This window comes from Coffea arabica, chromosome 10e (assembly GCF_036785885.1).
Source record: "Coffea arabica cultivar ET-39 chromosome 10e, Coffea Arabica ET-39 HiFi, whole genome shotgun sequence".
In the NCBI taxonomy this organism is placed as follows: domain Eukaryota; kingdom Viridiplantae; phylum Streptophyta; class Magnoliopsida; order Gentianales; family Rubiaceae; genus Coffea; species Coffea arabica.
The window spans coordinates 7,369,409-7,385,291 of record NC_092328.1 but is presented as its reverse complement, the minus strand read 5'-3'; the positions used below and the strand labels follow the sequence as shown (position 1 = coordinate 7,385,291).

At 35.5% G+C, this 15,883-nt stretch overlaps 2 protein-coding genes and 1 long non-coding RNA gene across 6 annotated transcripts; all 3 read right to left on the bottom strand.

Moving 5' to 3' along the window:
- Positions 1-471: 471 nt before the first annotated feature.
- Positions 472-5,072, bottom strand: LOC113712664 (probable beta-1,4-xylosyltransferase IRX9H). Of its 3 annotated transcripts, XR_003453322.2 has the most exons (5): positions 3,481-5,069; positions 2,085-2,331; positions 1,754-1,954; positions 1,236-1,421; positions 472-889 (listed from the first exon to the last, which is right to left on the bottom strand). XR_003453322.2 is itself a non-coding variant. In XM_027236164.2 (4 exons), exons 1-3 carry the CDS (start codon positions 4,275-4,277, stop codon positions 1,799-1,801), a joined length of 1,200 nt encoding a protein of 399 aa, XP_027091965.1. In that variant the 5' UTR covers positions 4,278-5,072; the 3' UTR covers positions 1,172-1,426; positions 1,754-1,798. The 3 variants fall into 3 exon arrangements, 2 of the variants coding, with proteins under 2 accessions (XP_027091965.1, XP_027091963.1); XM_027236164.2 differs by lacking the exon at positions 472-889 and having other exon boundaries at positions 1,172-1,426; positions 3,481-5,072; XM_027236162.2 differs by lacking the exon at positions 472-889 and having other exon boundaries at positions 1,172-1,421.
- Positions 5,073-6,206: 1,134 nt separating this feature from the next.
- LOC113711112 (probable beta-1,4-xylosyltransferase IRX9H) lies at positions 6,207-9,835 on the bottom strand. 2 transcript variants are annotated; one of them, XM_027234271.2, is made up of 4 exons: positions 8,692-9,835; positions 7,662-7,911; positions 7,307-7,521; positions 6,207-6,994 (listed from the first exon to the last, which is right to left on the bottom strand). In XM_027234271.2, the coding sequence occupies exons 1-3, from the start codon at positions 9,495-9,497 to the stop codon at positions 7,348-7,350; spliced, it is 1,230 nt and encodes a 409-aa protein (XP_027090072.1). In that variant the 5' UTR covers positions 9,498-9,835; the 3' UTR covers positions 6,207-6,994; positions 7,307-7,347. The 2 variants fall into 2 exon arrangements, with proteins under 2 accessions (XP_027090072.1, XP_027090073.1); XM_027234272.2 differs by having other exon boundaries at positions 6,207-6,984.
- A 3,543-nt stretch (positions 9,836-13,378) lies between these two features.
- Positions 13,379-15,541, bottom strand: LOC113711743 (uncharacterized). The gene is made up of 2 exons (XR_003453151.2): positions 15,164-15,541; positions 13,379-13,958 (listed from the first exon to the last, which is right to left on the bottom strand). It is a non-coding gene; the product is annotated as an uncharacterized lncRNA (long non-coding RNA).
- Between the last annotated feature and the right edge of the window lie 342 nt (positions 15,542-15,883).

The following is a 15,883-nucleotide window of genomic DNA, read 5'->3' as shown; positions in this document are numbered from 1 at the left end:
TTTTTTTTTTTTCTGCGTAATGGTGATAGTTCTAAGACGTGTGCTTCTATCCTTTCTCCAATATTATACGCAAGCGTTGTAGTTTTGGACACGTTTACGCAACATTGTCAAAATATTTAAAAGTTCGATATTGTGAACGTTAAGGCATCCCCATTTTCTCAACTTTATTGTCCTTGTAAGCTGTAGCCACTTTCGTAGAGCTCATATAAGAAATATCGCAGCCAAAAGTAGGCGCTTGCTATCGAAGTCTAAAGGAACGCCGATCCTTTTACGCTTAGAGCAAGCGATCACTCCATATTTGAGATGGTATGATACACCCTTTTGATCGCATTACCGCCTGTATATACTGAGATGAACATGCAGTCCCTTTAATTTCATGTGGTACTGCACAAGGTCCCATAACAATAAATAACAGTTATTTTACGGGAGACTTCTTAAGCGTTGCCATGTGAAATGGCAAGGAGAAGAATGGAGCAGTTAAAATAAAGGACTTGTTCCTTTTCATGTGTCCTAATTCATTTGCAATTACCAGTCAAGAGGCCACCACATCAGAGTATATAGAAGCTATTACCATCCTGATGTATGCATAGGCGGCAATAGGATCGCTTGCCTGCTAGCTTTTTAGAGTAACTATGGCGCAGCAACCAATGGAGGAATTTTGCTAAAGATAAGAGGTTTTAGGCTAAAAGGACTTTGTATCGAAGACTAGAGATTGTTCCATAATTGTCTCACTTTTGGGCCCCATTGAAAAGGACTCCAGATTGTTTGGCAAGGAAAGTGATGATTGGAACTGAGTCAAAAGTTCAAGTGGCTGTACGTAAAAAACACACTGGCAGATGATCCCGTTCCTATTAGCCCCTAACACAAGCCTCTTTATGCTCCTCCTCCCCTGTAGTTTAGAATAGAATAAGTTATACAATTGTTATCCTGTCCAGAGAGGAAAAAAAAAAAAGATGATCCTGCTCCTGCAGCTGCCTCTATCTAGGACTGCAAGTAAATGATGGCAGGACATAGGGTGGGTGTCTGGTGGAGCAAACTTGGGGAAGCAGAAGCAAATCTTAGCAACTAATGATCATGCTTCTGATTAGGGTAGGGAAGGAGTTTGCTTGCACATGATGTTAGGGGAGTAATCCTCCCAAGAACCAGGCCATAAAATTCTATGACCATGTGATTCACTGAAAAAATGATGATAAATATAAAAAGGAAATTTTTGAAGAAACTAAAAGAATATCCACCTTCCACCATTATACGGAATGTTCCTCGCTATTAACCAAAAATGGCATGAAAACAGAAAACAGCTACAGACAAAAGTTCCTGATTCTTGCTTCAACGTCTATGTTCCAACATGAACTGCTTCAGCTTGTGGAGGATCACATGATGCAATGCCCTGCTTTTAGATGAAGGTGGTCTACCACAATATGCTGTGCTAACATGCAGAGAAAGATAGTAATATCAGCAGTCATATCTTTTCATAACTAAAACAAGAGAAAACAGAGACACTTCACTAGTCATAATAGCAAGTGCAACAATATCCAATGAGAGAGGAATAACATATACATCTGATAATCCTTGACGTAAAGCCTAAGTTACCCTACTTTCTTTCTTTGTCTATCTGTTTGCTTAGAAAAATTTCTGTCCATCATAAGGCCTACTACAATCCGTTTCCTTTTAGCTTTTACTTGATTTAGACACAGGAGAATAATTTGTTCCCAAACCATGGCCAACCATCAGAGTCAAAATCTCGAACACATACCTGCATCAAAAGGTATATTGGCCAGTGTCAATTGCAACAATTAGCTCAGGCATCAAGGTTCTTCTGCAGCAGTGAAGCTTTAGGATTAAAAAGTTCACGTGCTTCCAGCTTGAGGTGCCAATTCAGTATCTTTGAACAACCAAGAGGAAGGCCTTCCATTTGGCTTTCGTCTTCTACAACTTGCTCGATAAATGTGGTTCCCTGTAAGGAGACACAATGAAAACTGAGTTTTGTCCATCTGCTTTGGTTCTGAGTGAGAACCCATCAATTCCACAAAATAAGGATCCCAAACATAAATGGATAATTTATACTGCAAAGACATAATCCATACCTGAAAACCCTCCTTCACAGTATCTAACTGCCGAATTGGATCTGAAGTTGGACGTTGCCATCTTTTTGGATCCCACAATATTGTACTATTGAAAGCAAAACCTGACATATCGATGTGGAATCTACGAAGTCCTTTACTCTTATTTGTATGCCATCCAATTACTTGACTCCCATTACACACGGGACCTTCCAACTCCACCTTATTCCAAGTTTGAGCCAACATTGCAACCGGCCAAGTACCAAAACGCCTGTATAGAATAATAGGAAAGTTATGGCAAGAAAAGAGGAACACGATTCCTTTCATCTCACTAATTTTATTTTCTTGAGGTTCAGGTAGGTAGCTAAGATCAGAAAATATAACTGCCTTGTCAATCAGATAAAAATTCCATGGCATCAATGTCAAGAAATCAAATAACAATCTCCCGTCACCAAATAAACAAAGGAGACTCATGTGGCAAACAAACAAATTAGGATAACCATCCAATTCGATTGTCAAGAGTCCATTTCTCCTCCTTACTGCATCCAAATACACTGTCTTGAATGACCTCATCGATCTCTTTTTGACCTCATCAATGTTAAGGATTAGTCAAAGAACTTAACTATCGACTTCCATCTCTTAAGAGCATTAAAATTTTAAGAAAGATGTGAGGCTGGACCAATTCTCATAGAAGCTCTCCTCTCTTAGAATTCATAAAAAGTTCCCTAATCTAATATAGAAAAATACAAGACATAAACATGAAAACAAAAACATGAAAAAAAAAGAAAAAGAAAAAGAAAAACTACCACACAATAAACATGAAAACAACGAAAAACCCCGAAAAAATCATAAAAGCGATTGAGAAAAACAATAAAAAGTCAGCAATTCTTTCAGGAAATGTCTAAAAATTACATATATAAACTCCAATTTAAATTACTCCAACTCATAAATAATGAAATGAGAGGATGTATCATATATCATATTTCTAGATGCAAACAACAACTAAATCAATAGTAAATAATGAAACTGAGCTTAGGTGCACCATTTCAATGAAGCCACACTTGTGTTACTCTTCTGATGTTATTATTTGTCAATTTTCCTTGATTTCCTTAGCTTGAAGGATCTAGTAGTGCATACTTAATTACTAAGCAGAAAACCTAAAGTTCTGAAATCCTTCAACACTACACAAAGCCACAATGGAATTACGATAGTCATAGAATTCTTCGTTTATGCTTTGAGTTTCCAGTGATTTCGACCAATCAACAAAAGCAGAGATAAGGCTTGTATTGATCAGTTATAAGGTCTGAACTCTCATTCAACTGACGCAGCACAAATATCACTGAATAGAATCCCAAACATTAGCGTACAAGAATAACAAGAAAACTAAAAGCAGTTGCAATGCTAATCACAATCAAGTTACCTGATTTCTCTCAAGCTCTCGAATAACTCGAGTGAATGGATACTATCATCATCAGCAAAATACACAACCCCATCAAGCTTATGATTCTCAATATGCTCCAGTGCTGTGTTTCTTTGATGCACGCTCTTGTCCTTTACATCCGTCAAATTCTTGGTAGTCACCAAATGCCTGTACATAACCCCAGTCTTCCTTAAAATATCTGCAGTCTCCGACGATGCAACATTCATCTCTACCACAATCCATAACAATGGCGGCGGCACCAGCCTCAGAACCTGTCCTAACCTATTTAAATAATAAGCTTGAAGTGCCCTATTATACGTCGGTGTCACCACAATCAACTGCTTCCGTGGAACAAAATCAAACCGCTCCTTCACTTCTTTTTCCTCAACAACCCGTAGTTCAACTTTATCCACGACTAAACCTTCCCCACCTTTCGCCTCCACAACCAACAAATTCCTCACATCCCCCTCATCATTTTCTGCCGACTTTGCCATGGTATTCTCCTCGAACGAGAAATCACGGCCTTTAACATCCTCATATCCCCCAAAGGGAGCCATGCCTAATAGAAACCCCAGCGAGAAAAATATCAAACACCTAAAAAACCATTTTTTCCACGAGCTCATGCCTTTACGCGAACTTTTTTGTGAAAGTACACCGGGAAAGAACGGCGACAACGGAGACGAACTTTTGGCATTGGATAACGCCCTGTGAGACGGCGAGTTAACGGAAAATTGATTTCCTCCGTTCTGATACGGCCGATCGTGGTACAGCGACAGCGTTCTTAGCAGCGATGACATTTATATTACAAAGTTATACTACTACCTTACTAATCTAGATAGCATAGAGCTGATTAATTTCGTTACATAAATTAATCAAAATTTTACAAATTTACAAAGAAATTTAACCAATTCAGCGTTAAATGCATAAGTTTCAAATGAAAAATGCAGCAGTCCTACTGCATAGCTTCGTTAAAATCGAGGTATTCCACGAAATTAATTAACTTTTAGAAAAAAAAAATCACCTGAAAAATGAGCTTCACAAAGAAATGAAGAGCTGAGATTCAACTTTAACTTACAAATGAGCAAGTAAAAAAAAAAAAGAAATGATTGAAAAGGAAAATGCTTACGGACTTGAGGTAAAAACTAACAATGGAGGTGAGAGATCCAGGAGGAGGTGATAATTTTGGGTAGAAAAGGAGATCCAGAAGATTTAGAAGAGTGATCAAAGAAGAAATTTACATCTCGAGTGGTGAAGATATGGAGGATTACGAATCTGGAAAGAAATCAAATTCTGTTGAAGCCGGCTGGAGCTCAAATTATTATACTCCTACCCTACCCTACCACCACTAGTAGCTTTTTTGTTCTAATTTTACCGCCGGAAGCGGCGAGATGTACTGGGGAGCGGGGAAGGAAAGCCGAAGAAACGGATTGGACTGCAAACAACTGGCCTGTGACCGTGACCGTGACCGTGAGAGAGTCTGTCAACCGATGCATCGGACAAGCTTACGTTTCTGGAATATCTGACTTTACATACTAACCCCATGATAAGTTAGTAGTAACTAGTAACTACCTGTGCTACTAAATAATCGTACTATATCATTTTCAATTCAGTTTTTGGTCATCCACTCTACTCATGATGTAAGCTAGAAGATACTCGTAAGAAAAAACATATAGAAAGAAAAATTCCATACGTACAAATCAAAAGATGGCCCACCTCACCTCGTGATTTTTAAAAATTCAAAAAAATTTTCATATTTATGTTTAGAGATGATTTCAGCCGATTTCACATAAACACCCTCTGATATTAAAAGTCACGTTAGTTTCTCTTTGGTTGACATCTTCATTAATAAAATCGGTCCCTGTTAATCTCAAAAGTGAAGCAAAAGTATTGGCACATAATAGTTTTCTTTCAAATATACCCTCTTTTGTCTCTTGAAGAAAATAATTAACACTTTTGACGACGAAAATGCCAATAAAAAAATTCATGCCAACTTTAACGGAAGATATTATATTCTATGAGGCACAAGTTGTTGAGGGCAATTTGGTCATTTGAAGGCTCCAGATGGTGACATTTGGTCATGTCTGCGTGAAAGGTGAGATCAGTAATGTAATTTCAAATATTAAAGGGTATTTATATGAAATTATCCCTTATACCTATCGCCCGCCCCTATTGTGTTTTTAAAGTCGTGGACTCCCATAGAATTAGTCTTGACTGAGCAGCTTATTTTACACGTTTAACATATTTGGATCCTTTCATTTCTTAAAAATATTTCCAACTTTTAATGGACTTTATTCCTTTTCTTTTTTCTCTCTCTGACAACTGACAGCTTTTGTTTTAGTATTTGGCACATTTTGGTAATTTACATTCAATGTATATTAGCGGGACATCGATGCACTAAACATTACGATTTTCTTAACATGAGTAAGTATAAGAATTGAGGTATCAAAATGATAGTTGTCCCATATTTAGAGGATCCATTGCTCTCTAAACATGCAACTACAGGGACAACGGTAAGAAAATCGGAGTGTCCGCTGACCCATGTACGTCTAGATAAACGTGTGTGGATATCTTAAATGTCTTAAAAAAAAAATTTTTTCTAAAATGGGATTGTCTCTTGTGCTCTTTCTTCCATATGGAGACAATATATATTCGTAACTGATATTGGAACTCTTAATTGGCTTTTGTTCTTGTTTGGTCTTTTAAAAGAACGATATAAACAAGAGAAATGGAGGAATGATCATTTTCTCATTACGGGAATAGTATTCCTACATACCGCGCATTACAGAAAAATATCTCACAACACATTTCTCTTGCTCCTCCTCTTCCTCTCCCCTCCGGCGCTCGTGATTGCTTTTCCTTAACGAGCATAAAGCAGCCAAACCTACGCATACCATTGCTACGTTCTCAGCACCTGATGAAGTGACATGCCAACCCCTAATCTTACTCAGGCAGGTACAAGTTGTTGTACCCATTGCTTTTCCTTAACATAGAACAGGAATCTATTGAGCAGAAAAGTTCTTGAGCATTCCCGATGTAAATACCAAAGAGAATAAAAGAATTCAAAACTGTGTAGACCATATTTGTTCATTCTAATCCGAGTCCTACTTCATGCACATTAACAGTAACGTGCAATAGTATCTCAGAAGTATCCAGCAAAGCTACCTGCATAAGGTTGGTGTAGGCAGCCGCAACATTCCTTACCTATGAACAGTTAGCAAAACTCTACAACAAAAATAGAATGCACTTCTGCTGCAGGCATGTCCTCTGCTCAGCACTCCTTAACTGTGAACAAATATCAAAACTCTACAACAAAAACAAAGTGCACTTCCCCAAAAAAAATATCCACCTCGACCTTTGCTGGCGTATCCTCTGCTCTTTGCTGGACGTGGCATGAGATGAGAAAAGATTAATGAACAAGCTCTAGCATATCTCTTTGAGAGCTGCTTCAACTTGCTGGGAGTCACTGCATAATAATTTGCTCCCACATGAAGGTGCTCCACCAGACTACGATGAGCTATCACGTAGAGAAAGTATCAATTAGCTGTTCTTTCTTTTGCAAAGTACAAGAAATATCAGATAGAAGCTTATGTCAACAGCAATTATCATGTGAAACAACCTCCAATCACATAAAGGATTATCACATAACAATTATTCCCCAGTGTTTAAACTTTGTACGTGTGTTTGCTTGTTTAGGAGGCTCTTGACAGTCAAAAGGTTTACTATGCTTCCGTTGCTTTTTATTCTCACAGAATGACGACTCTCTCTACAAATCTAATTTGCAGGGTTAAAACCATTAGACAGTCTATACACAAAGTATAACACATACCTCCAGGATCACACATACTTTGTCCGCTGTAGGCATAAAAATTAGCTACTGTTTGAAATAACAACATCAAGATTTTTCTGAAGCAGCCAGCCTCTAGGATAAGAAACTCCACGAGCTTCCAAATGAAGGTGCCAATTCATTATCCTCGAACAACCAGGAGGGATACCCTCCATTTGACTTTCATCTTCAACAACTTGTTCTATAAATGTAGTTTCCTGTAAGGAAGCAAACTAGTCAATTAGTTTTGACCATGTGCTCTAAACGTGAGAATTTAGCCATTTCAAAAACAAAATTTGAGTAAATGACACTCTAAAAATTAAATGCATAAAGTAAACTGCAAAGCCAAGCTTCATACTTGGAAACCCTCCTTCACTGTGTCTAACTGCCGAATTGGATCTGAAGTAGGGCGTTTCCACCTCTTTGGATCCCACAATATTGCACTATTGAAAGCAAATCCAGACATATCAACATGGAATCTACGAAGTCGTTTACTCTTCTCATTTGTGTGCCATCCGATTACTCGACTTCCATTACAGACAGGACCCTCCATAATGGCTTTATTTTTACTCTGAGCCAGCATAGCAACAGGCCAAGTACCAAAACGACTATATAGGAAGAAGAGTAAAAGTTAGGAAAAGCAAAAAGAACACTTAACAACCCCATACTTTAGGCAGTTGGGGAGGTGGGGGTGTCAGAAGATAATTTCTTACAACAATTGATTTAAAACTGGATAATTCCTTATAATAACTGAATAAAAACTTGATAACAAAAGGAAAATTCTGAAGAAAAAACAGCTAGTGCAGAAATTCAACAAAAATCTAGAAGGTTATAGATGTATTATGATCGATTACCTCTATACGGAGGGGTCCTATAACAATGAAAGAACAGGATCTATCATATTTGTGATCTCAAAAGCAAATAAATCGAGACCAACAGTGACTTTGACCTCTAGTAAACAATTTAAATCTTAAATATGCTTATTTTACCGTTCCAACTGTACCTCTCATATAAACAAGTCATGCTAGGACATCATACAATTCAACATCTACATGATGCCACAGCTGCCTGCCCCTTATCACATAATTCCTCTTCTACATTTATGTTTATGTCTTCAATCGAAACATGTATAAGCCAATGTCCCAGAGTTTACACAGCCTCTTACTAGCAATACAATTTTCACACAGTACGACATTTCAGCTTTCACCATCAACGTTTTTAATAAGCCCACCTTCAAGGTCATACATAATCCTATAATTGATATGTGTAATGTTTCAAGTTTCATTCGCCAGACCATGATAAAAGCACCACTATTGCATCCCATGCAACACTACAAACAATAACAAATTACTGAAAAACACTTGCAATACAAGTAGTAATCAAGTTACCTGATTGCTCTCAGACTCTCAAACAACTCAAGTGAATAGATGTTGTCATCATCAGCGAAGTAAACAATCCCATCAAGCTTATGACGCTCAATATGCTCAAGAGCTGTGTTCCTCTGATGCACGCCCCTGTCCTTTATATCGGTCAAATTCTTCTTTGTCACCAAATGCCGATACATCACCCCAGTCTTCCTCACAATATCTGCAGTCTCCAACGACGCCGCATTCATCTCCACCACAATCCACAACAAGGGCGGCGGCACCAGCCTCAGGAGCTGCCCTAACCTGTTCAAGTAATAAGCTTGAAGCGCCCGATTATATGTCGGTGTCACCACAATCAGCTGCTTCCTCGGAACAAAATCAAACCTCTTGTTCACATCAACAACCCCTAATTCTACTTTATCCACCACAAAATTCTCCTCTGGCTTCTCAACCACTAAATTCTTCACATTTTCCTCCTTAACAATTTCCACAGGCTTAGCGACAAAACTCTCGTCAAACGAGAAATCACGGCTTCTAACATCCTCAACTCCGCCAAATGGAGCCATACCTAATAGAAACCCTAGCGAGAAAAACATCGAACACCTATAAATCCACTTTTTCCATGAATTCACACTTTTTCGCGAATTTTTCGGGAAAAGGCCTCCGGCGAAGAATTTAAGAATGCCGAGACCGAATGAAGGTAACGCTGATGAGGCTTTCCCGTTGTATAGCACCTTGTGAGAAGCCGATTCGACGGAAAATGGATTTCCTCCGTTCTGATAGGGCCGGTCGTGGTACGGCGACAACGTTCTTCGAATCGATGCCATTTCTTTCAACGTAATCCAATTAGCATAAAGAGCTAGGTCATCACTTCCTCCCGTAACATCTACTACTCAAGAATTTTCCGATTCCGGCGAAATTATTCGGCAAATAAAATTGCGAAGAAATGCAAGTGAATAGTTCGTCCAGCCTATTGCATTACCCGGTTAGAAATCGAAATTCTCCCAAAGTAAAATGCATAGTCCCTAAACAATAGAAATGGAGCTGAGATTCACACAATATTTGGGATTTGGATGAAGAATTGACGAGCAATCAACTACAGCCTGTATAGCCAGTGCGAGATCAAGAATTTGACGGCGGGGGGTAGTTTTTATTTCTTTATATATATTCCTTTCCGGAGTGCTTTATACTACTATTTGAAAAAAAAATTTGTTTATATGCTCCTTCATGTTTTCAATAAATCCTTATTAGCCCATCATGTTCATATAATTTGACAATAAATCTCTCTTTAGAAGTGACTTTTCATGCCGTTTACCTCCGTCTCTTCACGAATATCTAACTCCAAGCTATGAATATTTAGGATATTTGCTCTTTGATGTAGGCCTACTATTATAGGTAAAATTTACTTATATGTCATCTACTATATTTGATTATTTTATTTGGAGTAAAAGGATTGATTACAACTTACAAACATTCAATCTATTTTTCTTTGTCTCGTACATTTCTGTGTGTTATTAGGATTACTATATTTTGTCGTAACATGTCTTTAAGTTTTGAAATTATAAGAGATACGTTAATCACTTTTTTTATGAAGTAATAATTAATTTTTAACATTGAAGAAAATGCTTGTTACTGTAACATAAGATTTGTTACACAGTTATATTCTAAAATTTTATTTTAATTTCGATATACCTGATAAACCTTTCAAAAATGTGATGCAACCTACGCATAACATGTTTTGCTAAGAAGTGCATGGTAGACCTGCATATGTCCCCATATTTCCACCTAGAAAAAGAAAAAAGAAACAGAAAAAAAAGAAAGGGGCTGCCAATGACGAAAAAGAGTTAAGAGGTACTCCATACTAAAATATTTTAGGGGCTGTACCATTTTATTTGCAAGAGATAGGTGTTGAAAACAAATATTTGAGAAGGATGAAGAACTATTTTAGCAATTCCTGCGGAGAGTCGTTTGATGGTGCGGTGCGCACCGGAGGGGCCAGCTAGGAATACTGTGGCCTTGGTTGTGACTAAATCGAACTGGCAAGTGGCCTGATACAAGGGTACAAGCATGACGGGAGTTGGGGTCCAGCGAGATCATTGTTTTTGTCTTTTTCAGTCTAATCAATGTCGGAATTGTAGCTTCAAAGAAACTAATCACATTTTGTTCTTTGGACTACGGGCAGGACGGTCACACTCGTGTATATATCTATTTGATTACATGTGAAAAAATATGAATAATATATAATATATTTTTATTTGATTTCATCCGAATATGCTGTTCAGATTATATTAAAATAGATATATATAAGGGTTTAAAAAAATTTATTAATTTTTCACTCATGTTCATTGTTTTTACTCGAAAATTGAAAACAAAAAAGACATTTAATCAAAAACATTATCAAGTATTTATATTGAATTAAATTTGGATAGAAAAAATAAGCAAAGTAAAAGTATGATAAAAAGAAATAAGTGATTGACACTTTTAAATTTTACGATAATTACAAGGCAAGAAATTCAATTGTTGGTCTTAAAAGTGACGAATAAAAATTTCAAATTTAAATTGCAATTTGTTAGCATAACTATAGAATTCGAGTTAGAACCGATTAATTAGATGGCCTAATTACACAACTCAATAAATGAATTATTACCAAAATAGAAAAGATTACAAATATTGAATAGATTCACATGATGAAATCAAATATATATATTTATATATATATGGGTTTAAAATAAAATTATTAGATTTTAACCTATGTATATATTTATTAAATAGCATATGTACAACTACAATTAGTCTGTTTAGGTGAAATCAAATAGAAATATATTATATGTTATTCGTACTGTTCATGTGAAATTAAATAGATATATATATATATATATATATATATGGATTAAAAAAAACCATTCGTACACATGGTCAATGAGGGATGAAAAAATTTATTTTGTGAAATGTGATGGACGAAACAATTCATTTTGTGAAATGTGAGGGACTATAAATGGATTATATAAATTTTGATTTAATAATTTTTTTCCTAAAAAATGATCACATGCAAGGCAAGTGATGAATTTCGGTCAAAAACTAGTCGAAAACTTAGATAGGAATCAAATTTGACCAATATGAATTTATAAGGGATATAAAATTACACTTTTGAGGAGCGGCAAAAGTCATTTTACAAAATATGAAGGACATTTTGAACGATTTTCCCTGTATAAAAAGCATTTTAGACATAATTGTTCATAAGTTTTCATCCCACCTCCTGTATAATTTAGTAATTCCACACATTCTTCTTAAATTAGTTATGAAAATTGCATAAGAATATAATGCAAAGACTTGAAGAAAATAACCATTTCACCCTTTATTCAATCATTGGATGAGCTACATGTTATTGCATCAGTAATAATTAGATTTTGTATGAAATTAGGACAATTTAAATGTCCGTAACAAGACTTAATTATTTCTTGACCATTATAATCATAACTACAAAGTGATTCAAATTCTTCTTCTTTAGTCTCCTATGTTTTAATATCGGGCAATCATAATTGCAATGTGATTGAAATTCTTCTTCATCGTTCCTGTGCTTTAAAATGTAACTATTGTTCAATATATTATTGTTCTTCTGCTTCTTTTTCATTTTTGGCTCTAGGTAATTGAAGAGATATGCTTGTTATTCTCTTACTTAATTTGATTTGTTTTGATTGGTTAATTTGCAGAATTGTTTTGTTGTTTTTGTTTACAATTTTGTTAGTAATAATTTACTGTATAAAAAAATGTGCTATTCCTTTTTGGTATATGAGTTATAATATGTAAGAAGCAGTTCAAGAATTGTACATCCAGTTATAATTTGCTGCATTCCATGAGTTAGAGTAAAAAAGTGAGCATCCTTTCTGGTAGCAACACCATACATGAAGCCATTGTATGCTATATATTTTTGTTCTAGGCACTATCTAATAGAATTCACTAGAAAATTTTGTAAATGAAGTAAATTTAAAAAATGCTTGTAGAATATATTCATTGGCAATTCATGCCAGAATAATTCTCCATATAATGGTTGCATTAGTCAAATTTGTGTGAAATTACTATGATTGAAGATAATTTTAAATTATACTTTATTGTGCGGTTATGTTTTCTTATATCATTATATTATTTTCTATTCTTATTTTCCCTTCATCCTTGCACTAACTTTAAATCCTACTAAGGGTGCGTTTGGTTTTACAGAATTGGAATTGAATTTGAATTGAAATTCTATAGAATTGGAATTCCAAAACATTGAAATTCTTTTGTTTGGGAAATGCATAGAATTGATACATAATTCATTTCAAATTCCAAATTCTTTGTTTGGATGGGAAAAGAATTCATTAAGAATCAGAATTGTTTCCATCTAAAATTTTTTTTTTCTTTTTCCTATGTAATAATTTTTTAGCACTTAGCTAATTGTTACTAAAGTTTCAAGGAAAAAACCAATTAGTGCCTTTAATAATTTATTTTTTCTTGCATTTAACTAATTGTTACTAAAGCTTTAAAGAAAAAAACCAATTAGTTCATTTTCTGCCAAAAAAATACATTCTTAATTAAATTATATTAAATAAAAAACTAATTACATATTCTAACGTAAAAAGTAGTTCATATTTATCAAGCTAAAACCTTGATACCTTTGTAAAGTTAGGAACTTTAAATTTTAGAAAATTAAAAACCTACTCTATTATATGAATTGGGGAGGGAAGTCATAGCATGTACCTTTTATAAATGTTTGAGTTTTGCATCATACAAAATATTTCAATAGATGAATATGCAAACAAAGTGATTTAAGCCAAAAAGAAAATGAGAAAGAAAAGCACAATTATACATTACTACTATTCTTCAGTAAATGGCCATTCTAATATTCAATTTAGTCTGAATAATTTCCTATGAAACTTCAACTTGCATGATGGCTTTGTCTAATTTGATAGTCAACAAACATTACTCATGCTAGAGCAATCCTAAATTGTGTCCACTCCCTTGTTGGTTGTACTGTTCGAATTCACCATCATTATTTGGACCATTATCTTCCATTCCATCTTACTCATCTTCATTTTCCATTTCATCTTCATCATCAACCTCATGTTGCACTCTTCACATCTCAGCATCAACTTCATCCAAGAAAGGAAGCAACTGCCCCTAGCCTTTCCTCTTGTTTCTTAATATCATTCTCATCTAATGTTCAGCGCCTTCCAAGAATTTCGACATTTATAACATAGATTAATAGATACCTTAGGAGCAAAGTCCTTGTCTACCAATCTCGCACGAACACCCTACATATTATGTTTAGAGTTAATATTGAAACAGAACTATGTTCAATGAATTGGATAAGAGCAATATGGGAGCAAATCATACATCACATAAATCATTAGACTTGTTTAGAAATGCAATTCAAGGATATCCGGTATTCACGAGCCAGACACTGATCAAGAGGTTGAAACCCACATTCTCAGCAGATTACAAAAAGAAAAAGGAAATAATCTTCCTTCGCTCTTCAGTCCAAAATTTCGCCCACTCGACTTCTCTAACTTAGTAGAAAACCAGTATACTAGCTTATAGTGCATAAGCAGATTGGTGTTCAAGGTATTCTGAATATTTGTGAATAACTGATGCATGCTCTTAACATAAAGCGTGCAAAAATTGAAGACAAGCAACATTTCAGGAACAATTAACCAGCACTTAAATCAATAAACATTGCCACCGTACAAAGTATCTCAGTTTATTGTACCAAACTAATAACTGGATAGTTAGTAATTATTCAGGATATATAATTACTAATTGACATCAAGAATCCCAATCACCAATAGCTCATGCTTATAGAAATAAAGACCATGAAGCAAACGTCTCGACAATTTACATGAGATGATAAATCAACCAGGGAAGTGATTAATATTTAAATTAATGCCACAATATATCATTAGACACGGAAAACACTACAATCTTTTTGAAATAAAATTGACTTTTGATGTATTTGGCTATTAAACTTTTAAAATTTCTTCTATACAGACTTCACATGATTTCATATTTAACTTCAGCTCAGTCAAAACCCATTTGGAAGCAAGCGCCTCCACTAGAACTTAAAGAGCTACTAATGTAAGAGCAGATACATTAATTCCTGCTCAAGGGGCCTTAAATCCCTCCTCTGTAACCCAAAAAAAAGAGCAGATATCATTGATGTGTAGCGCATTGCAACAGGAAAAAAAGTAGGGAAACGGGCTATCACATTCTTAAGTGGTACCTGCTCACTATTATTGAAATAAAAACCTAAAAAACACTACAAACATACACCCTCTTCCAAGACTACCATCTCCATTCTTAAACACAGAGATAACAGAGGAAGATAGTCAATTAGCATTCATCATAAGACAAAATAAACATGAAAACAGAACAAACCATTGCAATGTATCCAATGAAAAAAAGCTATGTAATAAAGCCCATAACCAATTATTAATTGAAAAAATTTCAAAGATAAAGTTACCTTTTACAAGCCCTAAATGTGTCTAAAATTTGGGGAAAATGGAAGAGCTGAAGGAGAGAGCCCAGAGAGAGAATTATAAGATTATGGGGCCGAAAGGCCAACTCATAGTCAGTTGCATGATTTTGATAAGCTGATGGGGAAGAATTTAGGTAAACCCGAAAAGATGCATATGCAGAACGGATCTCGGTCTCTCTGACTCCTGAAGGTTCGCCTACCTCAAGGCGTGCACGCCAACAAAATTGTCGACTATAATCCACTGAAACGGAAGGCAGAGGGAGACGGTGGTGGGAGGGGTTAGGGTTGGAGCTGGAAAGATGGTGGAGAAGGAGCAATCGGAATAGAGAGAGAGTGCCCGTGTTTCATGTTTCCGCTTGACCCGATTTTAATTTTTAACCCATATTAGATCCACATATAGACCCACTTTTCAGGGTTTAGTTATGGAATTGGAATTAGAATTCTTTTGGTCCAGTAAAGAATTCAATTCATGGAATTGGACCCCCATAGAATTCAGATTCAATTCTAATTCTTTGAGTGGGACAGAATCCAAACAGCAGAATTGGAATTGGGGCTCCAATTCCAATTCTAAACCTCAATTCAATGGGGAACCAAACATACCCTAAGTGATTTTCAAAAAATGAATGCATTACAATACATTAGTAGATAAAATTATTATATTACTTTCTATTACCTCTAATACTTCTCGCAGTTTTTCACTTTCTT

Coding starts and splice junctions, on each gene's coding strand:
- LOC113712664 (XM_027236164.2), bottom strand. CDS start 4,277: ATGTCATCGCTGCTAAGAACGCTGTCGCTGTACCACGATCGGCCGTAT. Junction 2,332..3,480: donor GAGAGCTTGAGAGAAATCAG/GTAACTTGATTG, acceptor TATTCTATACAG/GCGTTTTGGTACTTGGCCGG. Junction 1,955..2,084: donor CTGTGAAGGAGGGTTTTCAG/GTATGGATTATG, acceptor GTCTCCTTACAG/GGAACCACATTTATCGAGCA.
- LOC113711112 (XM_027234271.2), bottom strand. CDS start 9,497: ATGGCATCGATTCGAAGAACGTTGTCGCCGTACCACGACCGGCCCTAT. Junction 7,912..8,691: donor GAGAGTCTGAGAGCAATCAG/GTAACTTGATTA, acceptor CTTCCTATATAG/TCGTTTTGGTACTTGGCCTG. Junction 7,522..7,661: donor CAGTGAAGGAGGGTTTCCAA/GTATGAAGCTTG, acceptor GCTTCCTTACAG/GAAACTACATTTATAGAACA.